We start from the raw sequence: 16,523 nt of genomic DNA, 5'->3' as shown, positions 1-16,523 counted from the left end.
GCATTACGAGGGCGGGCACCATCTTAAAGAGAGAGATGGAGAGAGTGAAGGCAACACATCAGGCATTTTATGAGGAAGAGAGAGTGAAAGAGGGGAGGAGAGAGTGAACTCCCTAATGAATCAGAATGCATTAGATCTATCCCCTACTTGCTTTCATCTGTAACCGAACCAATGTCAGCCTCAGGTGTGAAGATTCTCCACAGGTGAGAGAGTGAGATGATGAACAGAAAGCCTAGTGGCCTGCACACTACAGGATGTGTTCTCTATAGTCATAGTGCGTTCCGAGCACAGGAGGCTGGTGAGGGGAGGGCGGCTCATAATAAAGTCTGGAATGGAATGAATGGAAAAGGGATTAGAACAGATAGAGACCATGTGATTGATACCATTCCATTAATTCCGTTGTAGACAATTAAGGTGCCACCAGCCACCTGTGTTTCCAAGTACTTGCTAAACCAGTCCAATCATTGTTGGACCATATTTTAATCTTTCCCTAATTACATTCTCCGGTGTCATGTATCATATGAGTGTCTGTTCTGGACACATTGCGTAATAAGAGACTTGCATAGAAAAGCAGTCAAAGCCATTCTGAAAATTGAAACTGTTTTGCAAGCACATGCATGTAAGCTGGTGTCTGCTCCTCCCAATGTCAATGGAGAAAGTTGCATAATTGTACCAGACACATTAGTCATTATACAATTTCCATTGCTCATCATGTCTAAAACACAGCATTCATTGGGGTATACTCTAGGCTGTGCTCTGTATCCCCACACCTTTGTTTACAGACGCTCTATTCCCCACTATTCCCCCCGTCCAGCAGTAAGCACTACCCACTGTGTAACCTTAGCGACTCCGTGTTGGGCACTTTAAGTAATCACTCTAAATCCCTGTGTTGATTAAATTCCTTGTTGGAGCAATTGGAGAGAGAATTTGCTACCTGTTTTTGTATTTTTTGTATTATTTTTTTTTGAGGGAGCATCAGCTTAATATTGCGGAAAGAATGTTGCTTCCAATGTAATTGTCTGCATCATTTCCAATCCCCCATATTTTTTTGGTAAATATATATATCCATACACACACACATACAGTGCCTTGCGAAAGTATTCGGCCCCCTTGAACTTTGCGACCTTTTGCCACATTTCAGGCTTCAAACATAAAGATATAAAACTGTATTTTTTTGTGAAGAATCAACAACAAGTGGGACACAATCATGAAGTGGAACGACATTTATTGGATATTTCAAACTTTTTTAACAAATCAAAAACTGAAAAATTGGACGTGCAAAATTATTCAGCCCCCTTAAGTTAATACTTTGTAGCGCCACCTTTTGCTGTGATTACAGCTGTAAGTCGCTTGGGGTATGTCTCTATCAGTTTTGCACATCGAGAGACTGAAATTCTTTCCCATTCCTCCTTTCAAAACAGCTCGAGCTCAGTGAGGTTGGATGGAGAGCATTTGTGAACAGCAGTTTTCAGTTCTTTCCACAGATTCTCGATTGGATTCAGGTCTGGACTTTGACTTGGCCATTCTAACACATGGATATGTTTATTTTTGAACCATTCCATTGTAGATTTTGCTTTATGTTTTGGATCATTGTCTTGTTGGAAGACAAATCTCCGTCCCAAATCAAATCAAATCAAATCAAATTTATTTATATAGCCCTTCGTACATCAGCTGATATCTCAAAGTGCTGTACAGAAACCCAGCCTAAAACCCCAAACAGCAAGCAATGCAGGTGTAGAAGCACGGTGGCTAGGAAAAACTCCCTAGAAAGGCCAAAAGGCTCAGGTCTTTTGCAGACTCCATCAGGTTTTCTTCCAGAATGGTCCTGTATTTGGCTCCATCCATCTTCCCATCAATTTGAACCATCTTCCCTGTCCCTGCTGAAGAAAAGCAGGCCCAAACCATGATGCTGCCACCACCATGTTTGACAGTGGGGATGGTGTGTTCAGGGTGATGAGCTGTGTTGCTTTTATGCCAAACATAACATTTTGCATTGTTGCCAAGTTCAATTTTGGTTTCATCTGACCAGAGCACCTTCTTCCACATGTTTGGTGTGTCTCCCAGGTGGCTTGTGGCAAACTTTAAACACTTTTTATGGATATCTTTAAGAAATGGCTTTCTTCTTGCCACTCTTCCATAAAGGCCAGATTGTGCAATATACGACTGATTGTTGTCCTATGGACAGAGTCTCCCACCTCAGCTGTAGATCTCTGCAGTTCATCCAGAGTGATCATGGGCCTCTTGGCTGCATCTCTGATCAGTCTTCTCCTTGTATGAGCTGAAAGTTTAGAGGGACGGCCAGGTCTTGGTAGATTTGCAGTGGTCTGATACTCCTTCCATTTCAATATAATCGCTTGCACAGTGCTCCTTGGGATGTTTAAAGCTCGGGAAATCTTTTTGTATCCAAATCCGGCTTTAAACTTCTTCACAACAGTGTCTCGGACCTGCCTGGTGTGTTCGTTGTTCTTCATGATGCTCTCTGCGCTTTTAACGGACCTCTGAGACAATCACAGTGCAGGTGCATTTATACGGAGACTTGATTACACACAGGTGGATTGTATTTATCATCATTAGTCATTTAGGTCAACATTGGATCATTCAGAGATCCTCACTGAACTTCTGGAGAGAGTTTGCTGCACTGAAAGTAAAGGGGCTGAATAATTTTGCACGCCCAATTTTTCAGTTTTTGATTTGTTAAAAAAGTTTGAAATATCCAATAAATGTCGTTCCACTTCATGATTGTGTCCCACTTGTTGTTGATTCTTCACAAAAAAATACAGTTTTATATCTTTATGTTTGAAGCCTGAAATGTGGCAAAAGGTCGCAAAGTTCAAGGGGGCCGAATACTTTCGCAAGGCACTGTATATAGACATACATACTTTTTAAAGAATATACCTTTATTATTATTCCCCGCAAACCCTACCGCCGATCACCCAATTGGAGTAAACTAATAAACATTTCTGCTTTTACTTTCAATTTATACATCTTATACACATTTTACAGACACAGTCTCCTTTACAATAGTTCTCTCTTGTTTGTTTTTAGTCCTTCCTCTATTTCTGATGTCCATTCAGTTTTATTTTTATTTTTAACTGTGCTATTTCACAGAAGTTCTGAACCTATATACATTTTACAGATCCTGTATGTTTTACATTGGTTATCTTGTTATTAGTCCCACCCTTCAGCTCCATTCAACCCCTCCCATCTGACTCTCAACATCATCCATTTCGGATTTCTATTTGCCATATATTTTTCAACTGTGCTGTGATGCTTCACAAAATAATTGAACTTTCCTATTCTCATAGCTTCTACAGATTGTAAATTAAAAATAAACAGTTTTGCTAAAATAATTATTATATTATTGATTGATTGACTATGGCTTTTCAAATCACCCAGTATTTTTTTTGTATGATGAGCCCTGGAATGATGTCCATTAAAATGGTGCATGGTGTTAGTCCTAAAGCAGCAGCTGCCCTCTGGAGCATCGTGCGTTCAGAAGGCCTCCCCAGGGCAGACAGGGGAGCACCAGTATATACATCTTGTACATCTTATGTTTTCACATTAACGATTTTGATGAGAGAACTCCTATATCTGATTGTTTTTTACATATAAAATACCTACCATATTTTCATGGGAGTACTCTTACAAATAATCAAGTTAAATAAAATCAAAGTTTATTTGTCACATGAAAGACTACAACAGGAGTACACCATATATTATAATGTTTACCTCCTGTAAACACAGTGAAAATAAATCCACCTGTTTTTGATGACCATGAAAGAGTACTAATCTCTCAAAGTAATACATATACATATACGTTAACAAAGCTGAAATGCTATTCGCAGCTTAAAAAGGGAAAAATATGATGTTTTTAAACATCATCAGGCCTAGAGGACAGGACAGGACATCCGCTCCCTCATTAGCCGGCCTTGTCTCTCGCTTGGCTGCATCCCCATCCCACACAGGCCCACCAGGGCTGGATGTCTTGGATAGGCCCCATGAATCATTGAGCAAAAAGCTCTATATCTCATTTGAGTCACATGTCTTTAGACGAATGCCTTGCGTCATTGGTTAATTGGAGTCTGCAGGGATCTCATGACTAATGGTGCTGAATGTGTGGGTTTGAATATCTTACCTACAGACCATAATAGCTGCAGTGTGGATAGCTCGCAGAATCACGGATTCACGCATTCGCACACCATAATAATGTAACAATCCTCGCTATCTGAGCCTATTGGGTGGCCTTGCGGTTCGAGCGCTGGGCCATTAACCAAGAGGTTGCTAGTTCAAATCCCCAAGCCAACAAGATGAAAAATCTGTCAATGTGCCCTTGAGCAAGGCAGTGAATTGCTTCACGATCACTGTTGATAATGGCAAACCCAGGCTGTGACCTCTCAGGTAGAGTTGGGATATGCAAATAACAGATTTCCTATTCATGCATGCATGTAAAGCGCTCTTGTAAATTGGACAAATATAGGCACTCACCAATTTGTTCTGAAATGGTTGTGATGATGATGTTGGGTACTATATTTATTGAATATTATATGAATCCTATACATTTATATTAACAATTTAGGTGCTATCAATTAGCTATATTTATCAGAGTTAAAATAATCTTTCAACAAAATAATGTTTCAGTAATGCTAATCTTATCTGTTTCTAACTACAGAAACGATTTCAGAAAAATCTGAGATGGTGGGTGTTGAAATCTTTCTTGTGCTTTTTGAGGTGGAACAACAATTTATTATTATATTACAATTCCCACCATCTGGGTTAACCCTATTAGTGCTATACGTAGGATGTTTGCCTTTCACCCCACTCGACCTGGGTTTGCTTCCCTGTCCCACTGTTTCCTACAACAATACCACATCCTGGACTTATTGTACTCAATCACATGAATACACTTAATTAACCAAAAACAGTTAGCAAATACCTATTTCGACAAACACCCGTGATTATCCTCACTGATACGACTGTTATACCATCTGCTTGTATCGTCTTCCTTTTATTTCCTGCTTTCGTGTGGACAGTGCACAGGATCTTTCATCTTCACCGATTGCAGATGATTAAAAAAAGACGAGAAAAGTGGGATGAAAAGAGAGATAGTGGGTCTCGGGAGTCAGGTGCACCAATTCTGGAACCTAAAAATTTGCTTTAACCTCACCGCACTTGACATGTGTAGATAGAGAGAGCGATAGATTCATTGCTGTCCACACAAAAGAAAATTGTGTCCACAGCCTTTTGGTTACATACGATTTAAAAGTCCAGAATCAGAAACACATACAACACAGATATAATGGCTTTGAATAAATCGATCATACAGTACCAGTCAAAAGTTTAGACACACCTACTCTTTTTCTTTATTTCTACTACTTTCTTCATTATAGAATAATAGTGAAGACATCAAAACTATGAAATAACACATATGGAATCATGCAGAATCATCACAGCTTTGCACACTCTTGGCATTCTCTCAACCAACTTCATGAGGTAGTCACCTGGAATGCATTTCAATTAACAGGTGTGCCTTATTAAAAGTTAATTCGTGGAATTTCTTTCCTTCTTAATCCGTTTGAGCCAATCAGTTTTGTGACAAGGTAGGGGTGGTACAGTATACAGAATATTGCCCTATTTGATAAAAGACCAAGTCCATGTTATGGCAAGATCAGTTCAAATAAGCAAAGAGAAATGACAGTCCATCATTACTTTTAGACATGAAGGTCAGTCAATCCGGAAAATGTCAAGAACTTTTAAAGTTTCTTCAAGTGCAGTCGCAAAAACCATCAAGCGCTATGATGAAACTGGCTCTCATGAGGACCACCACAGGAAAGGAAGACTCAGAGTTACCTCTGCTGCAGACGATAAGTTCATTAGAGTTACCAGCCTCAAAAATTGCAGCCCAAATAAATGCTTCACAGAGTTCAAGTAACAGACACATCTCAACATCAACTGTTCAGAGGAGACCTTCAATCGGGCCTTCAAATGGTCGAATTGCTGCAAAGAAACGACTACGAAAGGGCACTAATAAGAATATGAGACTTGCTTGGGCCAAGAAACATGAACAATGGACATTAGACCAGTGGAAATCTGTCCTTTGGTCTAATGAGTCCAAATTTGAGATTTTTGGTTCCAACCGCCGCGTCTTTGTGAGATGCAGAGTAGGTGAACGGATGATCTCCACATGTGTGGTTCCCACCGTGAAGCATGGAGGAGGAGGTGTGATGGTGTGGGGGTGCTTTGCTGGTGACACTGTCTGTGATTTATTTAGAATTCAAGGCACACTTAACCAGCTTGAGAGAATGCCAAGAGTGTGCAAAGTTGTCATCAAGGCAAAGGGTGGCTACTTTGAAGAAACTAAAATATTAAATATTTGTTTGTTTGTTTAACACTTTTTTGGTTACTGCATGATTCCATAAGTGTTATATCATAGTTTTGATGTCTTCACTTTTATTCTACAATGTAGAAAATAGTCTAAATATAGAAAAACCCTGGAATGAGTAGGTGTGTACAAACTTTTGACTACTACAGTACTGTACATATTGTATACGTTTGTGCAAAATGTTTGTCCAAAATGTTTCCAATCCGCCTCTATTAAATGATATAAAGTATGTGACATAATGTAACATAATGTGATCATCTCTTCCTGTGGGCATCCTGGGCCGTAGACTGGAGGTCTGGAGAGCAGGGCTGGCACAACCCTTCCTGGCAGGATGCTCACCCTAGCCCGGCAGATGCGGGAGCTGGGATGTAGCGCACCGGGCTAAGAACGCATACTGGAGACACAGTGCGCTCCATCGCACAACACGGTGCCTGACCAGTACGATGTCCGCCACGGTAAGCACGGGTGGGAGAGAGAGCACTCAGCCTCAGGGTGTTTGTGTGGGAGAGAGAGCACTCAGCCTCAGGGTGTTTGTGTGGGAGAGAGAGCACTCAGCCTCAGGGTGTTTGTGTGGGAGAGAGAGCACTCAGCCTCAGGGTGTTTGTGTGGGAGAGAGAGCACTCAGCCTCAGGGTGTTTGTGTGGGAGAGAGAGCACTCAGCCTCAGGGTGTTTGTGTGGGAGAGAGAGCACTCAGCCTCAGGGTGTTTGTGTGGGAGAGAGAGCACTTAGCCTCAGGGTGTTTGTGTGGGAGAGAGAGCACTCAGCTTCAGGGTGTTTGTGTGGGAGAGAGAGCACTCAGCCTCAGGGTGTTTGTGTGGGAGAGAGAGCACTCAGCCTCAGGGTGTTTGTGTGGGAGAGAGAGCACTCAGCCTCAGGGTGTTTGTGTGGGAGAGAGAGCACTCAGCCTCAGGGTGTTTGTGTGGGAGAGAGAGCACTCAGCCTCAGGGTGTTTGTGTGGGAGAGAGAGCACTCAGCCTCAGGGTGTTTGTGTGGGAGAGAGAGCACTCAGCCTCAGGGTGTTTGTGTGGGAGAGAGAGCACTCAGCCTCAGGGTGTTTGTGTGGGAGAGAGAGCACTCAGCCTCAGGGTGTTTGTGTGGGAGAGAGAGCACTCAGCCTCAGGGTGTTTGTGTGGGAGAGAGAGCACTCAGCCTAAGGGTGTTTGACCAAGAAGAAATCCACCTGCAACTCCCATTATCACCAGACCTGGGCTCTGAAGCACCCATTCAGTAGAAGCTCAACTGGTTGGACTGGTGGGGGATGAATACTTCACATCTATAATGACGAGATGACCTCTGCTTCAACAGCACCGTGGGAATCAAACTGATTGCCATAGCAATGGTCCTGGAAAAAGGGTCAGGGAACAATATTTCTATACCCAAAACACTTCTATCCAACCCTTTTGCTGACCACAGAGTCCCTTACTAAGGGTGAGGATTACAATATCAACCATCTCTATACCGATCTGTACAAAATACAAAACCTATCTGCATTGTATTGTATAGATGTTGATGTTGATGTTTAGGGTTAGGGTTAGGGTTATCATGTGTGGACAGTAACACTGAGACAAATTCCTTGCAACTACTTGTTGCATGGCAATAACATTTTCTCATTAATTGAGATTCTGATTAATTACAAAAGGTGTTATATAAAGATTCACATGATCTAAAGTGATTGGATAAGGTTGTCCTCGCCTGCCTGCCTGCCAACATGTAAGTCCAATACAAAGGACTACACCACAGTGTGTGTGTGTGTGATACCGACACACTGGTATTGTCCATATTCCCTGTCCTCCCAGATGTCAGGTGTTATTAGAGATCCTTTCCCAGGATGATTCTGATTGGCTGAGACAGGTTGGGGTCCAACTTTACTCCCTGAACGGTTTTTCTAGGGACCATACAGTACACAGATTAGAAATAAAATGGGTCAGTGTGTGTGTGTGTGTGTGTGTGTGTGTGTGTGTGTGTGTGTGTGTGTGTGTGTCCCTTCCCAGCAGCACTAAACAACACAGGCTTTAGGTTCTAACAGGCAATCAACATACCTCTAAAAAACAGAGAACATGTCAACCCATGATCCCTACAACAGGGAGATACTGTGGCCATGTCAACCCATGATTTCCTACTACAGGGAGATAGTGTGGCCATGTCAACCCACAATCCCTACTACAGGGAGATAGTGTGGCCATGTCAACCCATGATCCCTACTACAGGAAGATACTTTGGCCATGTCTACCCATGATTTCCTACTACAGGGAGATAATGTGGCCATGTCAAACCATGATCCATACTACAGGGAGATACTGTGGCCATGTCAACCCATGATCCCTACTACAGGGAGATACTGTGGCCATGTCAACCCATGATTTCCTACTACAGAGAGATACTGTGGCCATGTCAAGTCACACACTACCTATACTACATATGGTCATAAAACAAACTATTTCCTTAAAGATAGACTCAGCAAAATGACGTTGCCACGAGCAGCACCGCACATTGAGATGAGTGAGATGCAGGACTTCACTCTCACACAGTCACACACGGTGTCTGCGACTGCACGGGTTCGCTTCACGCTGCTAGAGTGTGGTAGGTACGAGACCAAAACAGCAGAGAAGTTTAGCCTTGTGCTTCAACGCTCTTAGTTGTTGCGGAAATTGACCGACTATGCTGTTTACTTTGTGTACCATATCGCTCAGTCTACCTCGAATAGACTGTCTGATCACAAGACACATATGAATACACTCTAGAGCGATCTCCTGTGAAATTCCACCATGGCATGGGTACAGAGAGACAGAGCAGGGTACACAGACAGGTGCTTAGTATACAGACGCATGGCATACTGTAGCTAAGGCCTATTCTATACATCAACGACCGGGGATTGCAGGGAGTGCCAATCAGTTTTGATTCTGAGGGGAGCAGGTGCTTCAAATTGACATGATGGAATGTCATGGTTCATCTTTTCAGGAAGTTGACAGGGAAGTGAAACCTAATGAATAGCTGTCTCCCTGGATGTGTCCCCGTTGTCTGGACATGTGACCACATGTGTAGGCATGAACATACTGCACAGGGCATAGGCTACCACAACTGCAACTTCAGTTGTAAAGCGCTTTTCAAGCGTATGATACACACAGTGCACCATACCTGAAATACCATGGTGTCGTCACTAACACACTCACACACCACACTCCCTGCAGAGCAGATGAGACTAATTCAATATGCTGACACATGATTAACCAGAGAAGCACTGCAGTCCTCTGCCATTAGACACCTACTAATTAATGCAGAGCCACACACTGCTTCACAAAGGATCTGCTGAGATAAACATACACCTCCATGACCACACAGCAGCCTGGCATACCTCATTTGTTAACAACAATAAATAAATAAATACAAGATCGACATCACACACACACACACTGTGGTGTAGTCCTTTGTATTGGACTTACATGTTGGCAGGCAGGCAGGCGAGGACAACCTTATCCAATCACTTTAGATCATGTGAATCTTTATATAACACCTTTTGTAATTAATCAGAATCTCAATTAATGAGAAAATGTTATTGCCATGCAACAAGTAGTTGCAAGGAATTTGTCTCAGTGTTACTGTCCACACATGATAACCCTAACCCTAACCCTAAACATCAACATCAACATCTATACAATACAATGCAGATAGGTTTTGTATTTTGTACAGATCGGTATAGAGATGGTTGATATTGTAATCCTCACCCTTAGTAAGGGACTCTGTGGTCAGCAAAAGGGTTGGATAGAAGTGTTTTGGGTATAGAAATATTGTTCCCTGACGCTTTTTTCCAGGACCATTGCTATGGCAATCAGTTTGATTCCCACGGTGCTGTTGAAGCAGAGGTCATCTATTCATCATAGATGTAAAGTATTCATCCCCCACCAGTCCAACCAGTTGAGCTTCTACTGAATGGGTGCTTCAGAGCCCAGGTCTGGTGATAAGGGGAGTTGCAGGTGGATTTCTTCTTGGTCAAACACCCTTAGGCTGAGTGCTCTCTCTCCCACACAAACACCCTGAGGCTGAGTGCTCTCTCTCCCACACAAACACCCTGAGGCTGAGTGCTCTCTCTCCCACACAAACACCCTGAGGCTGAGTGCTCTCTCTCCCACACAAACACCCTGAGGCTGAGTGCTCTCTCTCCCACACAAACACCCTGAGGCTGAGTGCTCTCTCTCCCACACAAACACCCTGAGGCTGAGTGCTCTCTCTCCCACACAAACACCCTGAGGCTGAGTGCTCTCTCTCCCACACAAACACCCTGAGGCTGAGTGCTCTCTCTCCCACACAAAGTAGCCCAAATCAATGAGGGAATAGTCCTACATTTCAGCGCTGAGTTTAAAGTTTAAAGCTTGGTAGGTTATATATGCTACAGTATAGATACAGTATCTGTCCCCCTGCAGCAGTAGGAACAGAATCGGCCTACCCTAACCTATCATAACCCCACACCGATGGCTTTATCATAACCACATGTGCTTTAACACATGTCTAGATGTAAGTCAGAGGAATGGGAGGCTCATAAGAAGCCTGTATCCCTGGGGAGAGTCTCCTGACTCTGGCTGATTCTCTCTGGTCATGGGTCAGGCTGCTGGCTGGTAGGGAGCGGCCCCCACCCTGCCACCGTCTGCGGGGGACACAATTAGACCCTTGTCTCTGGTTGAAACAGATAAAGCAGATTACACTAGGCAGTTAAATGTAATTAGGAAAACACTTCTCTCTTGTTTCAGCTCCGGTCCCAGCAAGGCCAGCTAGCAGCACACTCCAGTCCACACAGATGCCGTCAGAGGCTCCCACACTGAGAGAGTGAGGATTCAACTCTGAGAAAGACCACGATTTGATTATCAAACTGTTCACAGTGTTGGGATTGTGTAGGGATCTGTGTGTGTGTGTGTGTGTGTGTGTGTGTGTGTGTGTGTGTGTGTGTGTGTGTGTGTGTGTGTGTGTGTGTGTGTGTGTGTGTGTGTGTGTGTGTGTGTGTGTGTGTGTGTGTGTGTGTGTGTTTAAGCAATAAGGCCCGAGAAGGTGTGGTATATGGCCAATATACCACAGCTAAGGCCTGCTTTTATGCACAACGCAACGCGGAGTTCCTGGACACAGCCCTTAGTTAGCCGTGGTATATTGGCCATATATCACAAACCGCCGAGGTGCCTTACTGCTATTATAAACTGGTTACCAACTTAATTAGAGCTGTAAAAATAAATGTATTTTTAATACCCGTGGTATAGGTCTGATATATCATGGCTGTCAGTCAATCAGCATTCAGGGCTCAAACCACCCAGTTTATAATATTGTACATAGGAGATGGGACACACACGAACCATCTATAGATACCTAACCTAAATACAGGCTAACGTTGACCTGTCATGCATGCGAGCCATAAAGTAGGCTAACAAAAAATTCAATCCATGTAAAAATATTATTATGCTACAGTAAGTGAACTGCCTTCAGTCATATTTTACTGAGTGAGTGTGTGGGGAGCTGTCATATTGCCAAGACCAAGTGTGTCAATTTGCAATCAGCAGCAGACACGTTTACTTAACTCCAATTGCACAGATTTGTAATTATGTGTAGACTAATAACTTGGCCGCAGGTCACTCGTAAAAATAAAGGGAGAAAGCCATAACAATGTGTCAAGGTATTGGAAAACACGAGGGGGCCGGGCAATAATCCGTGAGGCGCGCGCCAACCAACCGCCAACCGGTGCGCTGGCTGCAGAGAGAAGCTTCGAACATAGCGAACAACCAACGGTTGACGCGTACAGACACCGATGGTTTGAGGAGTTTGGCGTATGCGTTACATATTTTGGCATGTCACTGTGACTCGTTATTATTTGAAGAATACATATCTTTAGGACTTCACCTTCAAGGCACAATTACATGAGCGTGTGAAGCGGGTGACTAGACATGGTCTTCTGTCTTAACTACCCGAAGATTTCCTCGAAGGTCTCTGATAATTCCGTGCGCCATCACTGAGCAAAATCCGCGTGAGAAGCAGACAGTCGCTCAGAGTTTGGGACCAGGGAGATTCCGAAGGAGAGAGGGAACATTCATGTTATTTCTCAGGTAAATTCTCACATCCGGGTGTCACTTTTAAATCCATTGTTTTTGTTTTCATTGCTGTAGTCTAGCCTATTCTTATTTTCTGTTTTGTTTTATCTGTGTGGAGTTACTATTACTGACTGTGCATTGTATTGGCTACATTTTTGCAATGGATTAATTAGTTCTCTGCATTTGTCTAACGCATACAATAGCCTAACACCAAAAGCAGGCTACTGCATACAATAGCCTAACACCAAAAGCAGGCTACTGCATACAATAGCCTAACACCAAAAGCAGGCTACTGCATACAATAGCCTAACACCAAAAGCAGGCTACTGCATACAATAGCCTAACACCAAAAGCAGGCTACTGCATACAATAGCCTAACACCAATAGTAGCCTAGTCTACTACATTTCATTGCAGGCAGCTTCTAAATGAACAAAGTTGTATGGTAGAATAGCCTATATTTGATGCAGAATGTTGTTTAAAAATGTGAAATATGTGAATGTGCATGTGAAAACATTTGGAAAGGCATCACGAGCTAGAGCATAGCTATTTAAATGAAATTAGTATAACATCTGAAAGCTGCCTAACCAAATTCCATCAATATTCATTATGTGATGCAATGTTCTGGTATGAAGCCCTGATGTTAATTGAATGTTTTTGGTAGGCTACAATATATGATTTATTAAGGCAGAGTTAATGTAAATTAATTTGTAATAGATTTTGTGTGGAAATCAAAAGGTTTCTTCCCTTCAAGAAACAACATTTGTGGGTCCATCCAAATTGATAAGCAGCAACACTGCCGACCAGGGATGGAAATGAAGCTAGTCCATCGCCAGTGCTTTTCAGACTGGGCTTTTGGACCCTTGGCTACAGAGAATGTCGCCTGGGCTAGTAGAAATGTCATTCTACTAACCTGGCTGGCCAGTACCCAAAATCCTTAAATTGCCTTCCTAGCGCCAGTATGTGACAATAAAACATAATAAACTCAAACTACAGCCTACCCAGCTGTATATACCAGCTCCTCAGCTCAGCCAGACTTTAGCACCACATCATTATGTCAAGGAGTTGTACTTGGGTCATGCTAAAATGCCTCAACACTTCCTTAACCTGGCAGAAAAGTTGCTTTTTCTATGACTTAAATAGCATTTCATACAGAAAGGAATCACCTGAACACAATTTAGAGGTGCAATCTGCAACTTCTCTGTCTCATTTGGCAATAACATGAATAAAAAACACAGCCTGAAATAAATAACATAAAATAGCAAACAAACAAGCAAAAATTCACAATATGCAGTTAAGTACCTCTTCTCCCATTTTGGAGGACAGAGAGCGTCTTTGGCAGAGAACCACTTTTCAAATCACCGTTAAAACATACCTATTGCTGCAACTTGATATGAAAGAAGGTTACAACAAAAATGTACAATTTCTCAATAATTAGGAGGGAAATAAATGCGCTTGCTTCTTATTTGTAATTTTTTTTCAGGGATGACTTCCATCTCTTTGTCAAGCCTGTATTCACAGTCCCATGAAGCGTATCAGTAACCAGTTCACAATGGGCCAGGTTGACTGGAGTGATCATGCGTACGATCATCAACATATGTCTTATACAAGCTGGAACTATGGACCTCTGGGTCAAACATTCATCTTGTTGACACATTGACTATTGAAACACACTACACCCTCAATGTTATATAAATACTTATCTCCATATCATAGCCTGTTAATAAAACATGTAGCATATGATAAGGGTTTCTGTTTAATCACAAAGGGTGATTGTGATGAAGAAGCCTTACAGCTGTTAATACATAACTGATTCAGTAAAATAAGGAGAAAAATAAGTTGTTCCAAGGTTTATGTATTGAGTGAATAGAGATCATGTTTGTGTGTGCGTGTATGCGTGTGTGTGTGTGTGTGTATGCGTGTGTGTGTGTATGCGTGTGTGTTTGTGTATGCGTGTGTGCATTCGTCCGTCCGTGTGTGTGAATATACATATTCAATTGGACAAAAAATATGTGCATCGGAATGCTTGTGTATGTGTGTCGATCTATCTACCCACTTGATAAGGAGGCCTACTCTGTCAGCATCAGTGACCCCAAGTGCCTCTGTTATGCCGATGGAATGCCTCCGTGCCTCTGTCTGCCTGCCTGTGTTAGTACGCTGCCCGGGGGGGCTGTCACCGTGCTATGGGCTGTGGTTTCTCAGAAACCAGGTGGATAGAGAATGGGTCAATCCGGAGCTCCGTGCTAGTACGTAGACACACACACTGGTGTGCTAAACCTCATTCGCTGTGGATCAGCAACGGCAGTCAGGAGAAGGCCAAAGATAACTGCGTGTAATGTACCTCTCCAGACCTTCTGGTCTGAGCTAACGGCAGCTCAAGTGAAAGAGTCGACCATAACAGAGTCCTTTTGCCGGATCCAAACAGACCTGAAGTGTGTGAAGAATAGCTACTGGTCTACTGTAGGACTGATGAGGCTGATGTCCTGACTCTTTCTCTGTCAGTGAGGACCGAGGAGGAAATGATCATTCAACCAATGTGTGTAAGTAAACAGTGGGAAAATGTGTTGCACATCACGCAATCGTCAATTGTAATATTTGGAACTGGCTTCTGATGATGTGCTGCTGTCTCCTCTAGTTACAATGATATGGGGGTTTTGATCACTGATTGTTTTTGCATGAGCAAAATGGGAAAGTAAACGTGTGAATATGCATGTTTAAACATACTGTACATATATACACGTACACAATATACACATACACATATATATACAGAGGATACACAATATACACGTACACATATATATATACAGAGGATACACAATATACACATACACATATATATACAGAGGATACACAGTATACACATACACATATATATACAGAGGATACACAGTATACACGTACACATATATATACAGAGGATACACAGTATACACATACACATATATATACAGAGGATACACAGTATACACATACACATATATATACAGAGGATACACAGTATACACATACACATATATATACAGAGGATACACAATATACACGTACACATATATATATACAGAGGATACACAATATACACATACACATATATATACAGAGGATACACAGTATACCCGTACACATATATATACAGAGGATACACAGTATACACAAACACATATATATACAGAGGATACACAGTATACACGTACACATATATATACAGAGGATACACAGTATACACATACACATATATATACAGAGGATACACAGTATACACGTACACACACGTACACACACACATACACACACACACACACTTTTTCTAGTCAGGTCACATGGTCAAAAAAGGAGTCTACATATGAATACTAAAACTAATGCACAGACACTAACATTACATTGTAGTTACAAGGCCACTAACATACTCCTTGTCCTGCATGTGTGTGAGCATGTAAAGGCTTTGAGGGTGTCTTGGGATTACCGTTGGACCATATGTTTAGGTCAGAGACTTATCTGGACTGTAAAACACTTGTTGACCTTCCAAAGGAGCAACTTTCTGTATAAATCAATTGATCAATCAATCAATCAATAGTTTGATTGATTGAAATTCTATTGACAAATCTCTCCAGAGCCACTGTAAATTGAACTTGCCATTTTCCCTTCAAACATTGTTTGAGTCAGTACAACACCTCATAGGTTTGATGGCTGAAAGAAAATCTGTGTGGCTGAAACGGATTCATTGCTACCCAGGTATTCACATGAAAGTGAATGCCTGATGGCATTGGTTCTTAATTGGACTATGTTTGTATGTGGTCAGCCTACTCCGTTCTGTACCATCTGAAGCATTGAAATAGCCAATTGCTGTCCAGATAGGAGCTTATTTGATTGGATTGATTGGGTGCTGATTGATTGGATGTATGTGCATTCTCCAGCCAACCTGTGACATTGATTGATCAATTAAGGCTCAAGGAGGAAACAATGATAACTGATCTTATAAATACTGTATCTGCGTACACAGTATACTATAGTAACAACATTATAATGACATTTGTATTTGTATTTATTCTGCTTAGTATTTACATGGTAATGGAGTCAAGCGTT

At 42.1% G+C, this 16,523-nt stretch overlaps 1 protein-coding gene across 1 annotated transcript in view; it reads left to right on the top strand.

Moving 5' to 3' along the window:
• Nucleotides 1-12,111: 12,111 nt before the first annotated feature.
• Nucleotides 12,112-16,523, top strand: part of LOC112266312 (prolactin receptor) — a 44,370-nt gene continuing 39,958 nt past the window's right edge. Inside the window, exon 1 of the mRNA XM_042316598.1 lies at nucleotides 12,112-12,457. Within this exon, the coding sequence (XP_042172532.1) occupies nucleotides 12,444-12,457 (14 nt within the window). The 5' untranslated portion in view covers nucleotides 12,112-12,443. The remainder of the gene's footprint in view (nucleotides 12,458-16,523) is intronic.

This window comes from Oncorhynchus tshawytscha, unplaced genomic scaffold (assembly GCF_018296145.1).
Source record: "Oncorhynchus tshawytscha isolate Ot180627B unplaced genomic scaffold, Otsh_v2.0 Un_scaffold_7250_pilon_pilon, whole genome shotgun sequence".
Lineage (NCBI taxonomy): Eukaryota > Metazoa > Chordata > Actinopteri > Salmoniformes > Salmonidae > Oncorhynchus > Oncorhynchus tshawytscha.
Note: the sequence above shows the minus strand (reverse complement) of the source record. Positions and strands in the feature narration are given on the sequence as shown.